Source organism: Polypterus senegalus, chromosome 7 (genome assembly GCF_016835505.1).
Source record: "Polypterus senegalus isolate Bchr_013 chromosome 7, ASM1683550v1, whole genome shotgun sequence".
Classification (NCBI taxonomy): Eukaryota; Metazoa; Chordata; class Cladistia; order Polypteriformes; family Polypteridae; genus Polypterus; species Polypterus senegalus.
Genome location: NC_053160.1, coordinates 192744551 through 192753213, shown reverse-complemented (window position 1 = coordinate 192753213; position 8663 = coordinate 192744551). Strand labels below are relative to the sequence as shown.

The 8663-nt window shown below is 53.5% G+C and overlaps 1 protein-coding gene across 1 annotated transcript; it reads left to right on the top strand.

Moving 5' to 3' along the window:
• The first annotated feature begins 282 nt into the window (after positions 1–282).
• Positions 283–7771, top strand: LOC120533127 (leucine rich adaptor protein 1-like). Its single transcript, XM_039759845.1, has 2 exons — positions 283–902; positions 7114–7771. Exons 1-2 carry the CDS (start codon positions 693–695, stop codon positions 7483–7485), a joined length of 582 nt encoding a protein of 193 aa, XP_039615779.1. The 5' UTR covers positions 283–692; the 3' UTR covers positions 7486–7771.
• Positions 7772–8663: the final 892 nt, after the last annotated feature.

The following is an 8663-nucleotide window of genomic DNA, read 5'->3' as shown; positions in this document are numbered from 1 at the left end:
CGACACATTTCAGACCTAACTAAGCACGTGGGTATCATTTATATGAACAACCCGACAAATAAATTGATTTTGCCTTGCATTTCCATCCGTTGGATTACTTCACAGAGCCATTACACGACTCCTTGAACGTCTATTGCCTTGCCAGGGTGCCAGCTTAGCGCGCCGGCTACACAAGAATCAACTTGACCGCCTCGGACCCGAGTTCTCGTCTGCGGGATATTCGGCTGCTCTCGCTTTAGCAGACTTGCGGTAAAGGGGCGTGGCCTCGCCCAGTCCACCTGCTCGTCGGGTTTTCGGTTTCTACAGAGCAGGAAGCGCGCGGCTCGGAGGCTCCTGCAGCGCTGGCTCGCTCGTCACATTTCTTGTCAGACTTCTCGTGTTTACGAATCGCTCTGCAGCAGCAACGCCTTCGACTGAAAGGGAGTTCATTCTGTAGCTCGTTAACGTGTACTAACGGCACAATCTGGGAGATGGATTATCTTGCGTAGAAGTTCAAATCAGAAGCCTGGCATGAACACGACTGTGGTGACAAACGGCACGCGTTGTAGAATCGGAGTTTGAAATGAAGCGCAGGACTGTGTAGCGCCGCCACCACGAGCTGGAAGGACGACGGGTTACCGGAGCGGCCGCTCCTCCCAGCAGTGAATGAATCGCAGCTGATCCGACTTACGCTGTGGTGCAGATTTCCGACTATGGACGATCGCGCTTTGCCAGACTTGAAGGACATCGAAACAAAACTTGGGAGAAAAGTTCCAGAGAGTCTTGCCAGATCACTAAAAGAAGAGCGCCTGGCGGAGACGAGGGAGGAGCGGGGCGGCCGGAGCAACACGGCGGCGAGCCGGCTGGACTGCAGCGCCCTGGGGAGGCTGCAAAGCAAGATGAGCCTTTTAAAGCGGGAGATGGTGAGCGAACGGGTGGGCGAATGGCAACCTCTGACTCGGTCCCGTCTGGGCCGCGCGCATCTGGGACGACCTTTTTGGGGCGCGCGCGCGTACGCGCCGAGTGGGCCTGTGCAGACGGACAGGTGGGACAGCAGAGTGACTGACAGGCAGACACGGCAAAGTCGCGCTAATGCTACTCCGTCGTCCGTCAATGGTGGCCGATCGCACAAATACGCGACCGGGAAGGTCAGGTCAGGTGTGCATTTCAGAGTTAATGGCCGAGCACAAAAGCTGACAGAATGTGACAGGAGTCGCCCAGTCTCGAGCCCGCAGGTTTGTTTGCCGAGTACTTGAATGCCAGTGCACTGACCTATGAGTTCGCTCACAGATGACGTAAGTGTGAAGGTGGGCCGGCTGTGATTGGCTGCTTTGAGTTTAAAACACAGTAAGTGCGCCTGACGAAGTGTCAGATGGCACCTTGTGCGCTGGCACCGCCACGCCTCCCGTAACCAAAGGCCTGGTCGAATGGCAGGTGTCTCGCTTGGTGTTCTGGGATTGTTCATTAACTGTGAGAAGGGGGGGCTCGTAAAATATGGTGGTCCTAAATTGAGCTACTTGGATTGTGCCGCATGTATCTTGAGACTCTCTTGTCACATTATGGGATGTTCTTCATTATTTGTGACCCCGCAGCTAAGCGACAGCTTGAGAGGCAGTGGGGTTAATTAAAACGACTTCACATCTGGCCGGAGAGGTGGTGGTCCTAGCAGAATTGTGGTCTTGTGTCGGGTACAGAGGGCACTCTGAAGTTCTTCGTGTCTGAACTTTGTTCAATTTAATAGAAAGCCCAGCTCGACTTACCTGTTGACTTGCAAGCCTTCCTGATTTAGCGAACTGCGCAGAGGGCTTTTGTGCTCGGATTAATCAGAGCGTTTATACTAAGGAGTCCGCGTCCTTCACATGGCACTTGTAGTTTGTAAAGACAAGATGGCAGTTCAGCGGGTATCACAAAACTGCAGAATAGTGGAGGAGCAGACGGCTGCGGAGCGTGGAGCCCTTTAAGCGTTTCGTCCCTTTGCTGTACCCCATTTTCCATTACTGGGTCACTGGGAGTGAGAGTCCATAGCCGCAGCAGCAGCATTTGGCACAATGTGGGCACCCTCGTGGACGCAGTCACTTGATCTGAATCTGTAGTGTTTGAGGCGTTGGATCAAACCTGAAGAAATCCCACAGGACTGAGGGGCGATGGGATGGCCGGCATTTGAACCAGTCGAAGCACTGGGGTGGCCAAGTCAGGTCGTGTGTGACGTTTACTAACTTTATATTAAACCTAAACCTCACACTCTGGTGTTCTGTGCCCTTGGCATCATTGGTGCAGCTGTGACGAGAGGTGCCAGTTAGTAGCTGTTGTTGTCCGAGTGCCAGTGAGACTACGCTACAAAATGAAAGGGCAGAAACTTCAAAAAGTTCAGTAGCCATCTTCAAAAGTCGGGTATAGCTTCATGCCCGCCTTGTCTACGCTTGTGATATGTGCCATGGCAACTGGTAGCAAAGCGTTCCGTGGCTTCCAGATCAGATATGACAAGCTGACTGCGGGGGGCCGGCTGTGTGGTGGGTCGTTAGTTAAGCTGACGGCCCGAGTTACGTCGTCACTCTGCTTGTTGCCGTCATTAAGGGCAGCACAGCAGAACAATAGGCCGCCACAACCAGCCGTACGGGCTCAGGTACCTCCCTGTAAACTCCAGCATTGTGTGCTGATGGCCACAGGGGACGCCCAGGTGACAATTAGCTGTCTCTCTCCTGCAGCTGCCCGTCGCTTGAGATTAAAGACCCCCCTTCTGTGGCATTTCAGGCACCTTAAACGCAGCCGTGGCGGTGGGCAACACGCCCATAGCTTACTTTTCTAGCTTTGTTTTGTTGATTAACTCATTTGAACAAAGAAAATATGGAGTTTCCTTGTCTCTCCGCGTGCTTTGGAGTAAAATGAACGAGTTCCCAGTGGCAGGAGCCACCTTGTCTGAGGACTCCAGTGCCGAGTGGGTCAGGAGGGGAGAGAGGACCTCATATATTTAAGCTTCTGGAAAATGACTGACATCTACAGTCTGAGGGGTGGCGGGCATCTGATCACCTCCAGACCCTGCGTCAGGCAGACATGAGGATGGATGTGCCAACCTTAAGCCACAGAAGAGCCGGGCTCTTGCTGGAAATGTTCAAAGTCTATCCTGGTAACATCAGTCAGAAGGCATGAGCCCACCTATCTTGGGGCACCAAGCGGGCGCGCACATGACTGGCTGGTTTAGAGACGCCTGCTAACAAATTGCACACCTCGTCGAGATGTTAGGCAGAAGCACACAGATACGGAGACCAAACTCCACTCAGATGGACGGCCACTTTGACTCGGGGTTTGCCACGAACCGCTGTGCCACCCTCGTGGGTGAAATCCTCAGTGGACTCCTTTAAACTAGCGGGTCTCTTACTGCTTGTAGGTGGACGATGGCAATGCTCCTGCATTGTGGCAAAGTGGCACTACTGGGCTCTGGCAACATTTAAAGATTGCTGCGTGCCATTCCCAGTGCTTTATGTGTTTTTAGATGAATTGATTGGATGTGTGCCAATGCTGTGTCATTTTTATTGTCACAATAGGCTTTGCTGGCATGGTGTGGGTGATCTTTGGTTATGCCAAGAATAAAACTTTTAAAAACTTTTATGAGCAACTCCTCAGAAATGAAGATGGTACTTTGCTGTTCCTTTCGTGCCAAAGAATAATCTGCTTGACATTATGTAGCATTTAGACATTAGGGTACAACTGGGAAAATGGCAGCAACTGTATTGATATACCAGAGGTTGTGGTGACAGAGGGCATGCCAATGGGCAGTCTGGACTAAACCAAGACCTCCACTTTAGGGCCCAGGGTCACATTGAGCTGCCGCTGATGTCTCCTGCCCTGTTTGCCAACATTGACAGCTACAGCAGGAAAGGGTTAATAAGAGCCGAGCACCTGATGTGCCGTTGGCAGCCGACCTGGCAGGCTGCGGGGCGTTGGCCGCTTACCATTCCAGTGCCTGGTTTCCCAAATCTGTCTGAAACTGATTTATTGGAGACGATTTTTCTGTAAAAAGGTTTCTGAGTTCATGAAGCTCAAGCTGGCCTGTCACACGTGGCGGAGCCGTAGACGCCCGCAGTGCCAGATGCACATGAAACGAGCGGTGCTGGCATTCTAGCGACATGGCCGCATCCTCCTCCACGTGGCTCACTCCGCAGATGCCTGCTGCATTTGAGTTCAGTTTTCATCGTGAGCGCCAATCCCAGAACCCCCTGCTCCTTATGGCCCCCGTGGAGATGGTGTGCATGTGATGTCACACTTTTTGCTGACCTGGACAGACCCCATTGTCAAGCTGCCAACCCCACTGGCTCCCTGGCTCTCGCCTTGTCTTGCCATTGACCTCTGGGCCACATCGTCCCACCAGCCTGTTCATGTCCCCAAAGGACCAGGCCAGTCTGGCTCTCTGGGGGGTTTACTGCACATCTGGATACGGGTGCAAGTAGCTGAGTGACGTCTATGGGCCTGGTGCCCTGCACCGGGCCACGCCAGGGGGGATTCTGGTTTACCGTTTGTGCTGCGGGTTATCATTTTGGGGGGGAAGTGGCCCCCGGGACCCTGGAGATGATCAGGCTCTTCATTTTGTTTTAATTTTTTTGCATTCCTTGGTGTTTCTCTGAATTTTTGTGTAAATGCCAGCGTGACCCTTGGCAGAGATCCCCCCACCACACTTTCAGCTGTGCTCCTTGGGCTTGATTTAAAGCCACCCATATGTGCCGCAGCCCCTCTGGGACTTGCAGGGGAGGCCATCAGCAATTAGACCGTCGCCAGTAAGCAGATGGTCAGTGCGCAGAAGACCCCGGCGTGACTAATGGGCCCGCAGTCACATTTGGCCGAATCCATCACATCTACTAAGAGAGGTATGCCGTTTGACCAATGGCGCACACGGGCTGTGTGTCGATGGCGGACTTTGTTCGTCACGTGTCCTTAGCCCCCTTTTCCACTGGAGGTGGTCCAAGCTGCGTAAATGGAGCTTCTTCGTGTTTCGCTTGGCTCTTTCTTTGGTGTTTGAGGTCCGCAGACCCCCACCTGCTGGTTCATTTCAAGTACCTGATTGAGCCGCTTGCTGTCTGGTGGGCTTTGCAGGCTGACATTTGACCCACGTTTAGAATCGGCTGGGCTGACCCAGAGAAGCTGCTCTGTTTTTTAGGGTTATGAAACGTTGAGTGGCGAAATGTCAAAACCCCAGCCTCCTAATGCCGAGAGCCCCGTTGTGCCTGCTGGAGTCTCACGTTGGCTTTATGGCACGCGGTGCCACGGCACAGCCGAGTTGCGATGTCCCTGTAGGGTGTCCTTTATTGTGTGGAGGAGCGTGCGGACCACCGACTGAGATCCAGGAGCCGCCATTGCAGATGTCCACGATGAACCGTCGGCCGTCTGCCCAGCTCCGCTGGTCTCGTTCTGCTGCCGTGTCACATCTCAGCTGCTTAGCTCTTTCCTCACGTGCAGCCGTAGCGGCCTTCTGGAATTTGCCGGATTATATTTGAACGTCCCTCATCCACGGGCGCGGGGAACAAAGGAGCCATTGAGTTGATTAGCCAAGAATGAAGTCGTTACAGGTGGAGCCGAGAGGGCACCAGGGGTGTCATTTTATCTCTCAGTCTGACGTCTGCCTCTTGACGCTGCGGCGGTACACGACTCCCCCGCCCAGCTCCGGATTCTTGGGCAGCTTTTTTTCCCGGATACAGCTTTTTTTGTGGAGTCAGGACATTGTTGAAATGTCGTCTTTTGGCAGCTGTGGGCGCACTCAATAGGCGCTCTGTAAATACGCCGCATTCCCGGCCCAGCTGTGCCGGCGGATCAGGAGGGCGAGGGCCATTAACGTGGCGCTCATCGTGGAGACGGCTGCTCACAGGTGTTGGTGCACACGCTGCTCTTTAGCAGTTGACGGGCCCACCCTGTGCTCCTCATGCACCACGTCACCTCTGGCCATGCATGGATTTGGAGCCACTGCAGCTTCATCCACCACCGTCTTCTTTTAAAGTCACGTGTTGTCCTCGTTTAGGTGTCCAGAATGTTCACAGGGCAGGCAGACTGCCACACTTGTCACAAGTCGACCGTTTAAAATGCCAGTTAATTAAATGGCCTCTGGCCCCCTGAAGGTTCTTGTACACGTGAAGCCTTCCCATCGTGGCGCTCACTGCAGTCTCTGGAAGCTGGCATCACATCAGTGGCGTCAGTGTGGGCGGTGCCCACCACCGTGACTACAAGCCTTTATTTACTATTTCCATTCTGACCTTCTTGACCTCAGAATCAAAGGAGTTCTCATTCTCACAACTCCATGGACAGCACTTGTGACTGCTAACCTTCCATGGCGCTTGCACGCTGGACGTCTCTCGTTCATGATGGTCACTTTTCATTGGATTTGGCTTCGTTTCACGTGGGGTACCTAATTTATTTTTTTGTATGAGAGAGGTTGGGAGCCTACACTGCTGGACCCACCACACAACGGACCACCTCAGGGTCCCAAATTGTGCGCCGGGTGACCCCTTAGCACCCCACTGGTCCAAATGGAGTGGAACAGTGTGAGCTTTTGTACGGTGGCTGGAGTGCCAGTCCTGCTGCCAATCCCCGAGTTCTCCCTGCAAGTTGGAGGACCAGGATGGACGCAGGTTAACGTCATACGCAGGACGGAGCAATTGCAGCTTAAGGGCATTGCTCAGGGGCCCAACGGGGTGGCATCGCCTGTGGCATTTACAGGCACGTTCGGCTAATGCGGTCTGCCATGCTAGGGCCCTCAATTCTGGTGGTGCTGGGCTTCATTGGCAGCGTGGCGGCACAGTGCCATCAGGGACTTGGCGTCAGGTCCCCATGTGTGAGGTTGTTTGGCCAGGCTTGGGTTGACTTATTCTGTGACTTTGGCCCCCAAAAGCCTGCAGCAGAAAGTGGTCCGTTGGATGGGGATGCCCTGCAATCTTCAGACTTTCAGCCGTTTGTTTTGTCCACCTGGGTGCCACTTTTAGGTTTTCTTAGATCGGTGGTTTCCCTTTTGGCTTCATTTCTAGGCAGAGGGCTGAGCGGAGGGCTAGTGGATGCTCCTGTCATTTTGTGAAAGTGTGGCGTCTGTCTGTCACTTTTAGGCCAGGTAAAGTGACCCTCAGTGACCGTCTCTCTGTGTTTCTCTCTTCCCGACAGGCACATCTCCGGGCCATTGACATCAGACTCATGCGCCAGCTGCTGTCCATTAATGAAGGCATCGAGTCCATCAAGTGGGTGATTGAGGAGAAAGGCGCCATAGCCAGCCGGGATGGTAGCCTGGCTGGCAGCCTGTCCAGTCTCTCGGAGAGCCAGAGCACATCCCCCCGGGGCAGCTACAGTAGCCTGCAGGATGGCAGTGACGGCCTGGATGGCATCTCGGTGGGAAGTTACCTCGATACCCTGGCAGATGACGTGCCGGGCCACACCTCGCCTCTGGACATGGAGCGCTTCTCTGAGGGGTCTCTGATTGACGAGCCCTTGTACAAAGATGCCAAACTGGACTGTGAGGACTACTATTGTTTTGGGTAGTGCGGTGGGCGCTGCCTCCTTGGCACAGCATTGGAAAGCAAACACGAGGCACTGTGCCATTTGAAGTGACTTTGTTGAAAGCTTCTTGTCACTGGGCAGTAGGGGTCCAGACTGACCTGCAGGCCTCGGACTTTGGGATGCATTCCTATGGAATATTGACAGATGGACCAATGGCGGCCACAGACAATCTCGGAGTGTGACGTTCGACGGGGTCATCTATTTATAAAGACATGTTTGTACGATTTTAGCAGGAATCTAATAAAGAATGGCCGCTTGTTGGGGTCTCTTTCAGCGTATTTGTGCACCGGGTGTGTGTGTGTGTGTGGGGGCTGCTGATGCCACGGCTCTGTTTGGCTCGTGCGACTCGCGCTGGCGTTGCCGTTAGCTGCCTTACGCGGCCTGCGCTGCTCATTGTTTCTGATAATCAATCATGTATTGGTTTTGATGTCCCTAAGCCTTTGTGTTTTTGCTGATTTGTTCTTTCATTTCTCACAACAAATGCTGGATTCATGGCTGCGTGTCTTCACTGTGGACTTGTGTTCCTGTCACATCTGTCATAGCTAAGGGGCCACTTCTCGTGACAAGATGAGTCGCATGCTGCTTGCTTGACGTGAACGACCAAACCCGTTTGTCAGGCATGTCAGTTCATCGCGGACCAGCCCAGAAGTGCCAGTCAGCCTGACCCACATGTCCTTTTGATGTCCGAGGATAACCTGGCACAGGTGGCACTTTGCCCACGATATCGTTGTCATTCCCACTCCTCCTCTCGCGTTCAGACTGCAGAGCCCACTGGGAATTTAAGGACGCCATGCATCCTGTGGCGCGCCTGGCACTCCAACGTGACCTTTGATGGGAGGGCATGTTATGTGGCACAGATCCAGTTTCACGTAACTGGAGACTTCTTTGTGGTAGGTGAGCTGCCCGCATCCGAGTCACTGAAGAGCGCGTCTCGGGTTCCTTTATTTGTGGTGTCTTCAAAATGAGCAAATTGCTGGCTGCCTGTTGATGCGTTAGTGGAGAAAACTAAAAATCAGGACCCTCCCTGTCGTGGTTTGAGGGTCGGACCCCTTCAATGGCAAAGGCCATCTGATTAGCCGCACTGAAACAACAGCAGCATCACGGCCGTCCGTCGCCTCCGCTTTGAGGCTAATGAGTGGAGCTCCATCAATGATTAAATG

Excerpts from the sequence above, each read along its gene's own strand:
- LOC120533127 (XM_039759845.1), top strand. The coding sequence starts at position 693 with ATGGACGATCGCGCTTTGCCAGACTTGAAGGACATCGAAACAAAACTT. Across the intron at positions 903-7,113 it reads GCCTTTTAAAGCGGGAGATG|GCACATCTCCGGGCCATTGA; the intron begins GTGAGCGAACGG and ends TCTTCCCGACAG.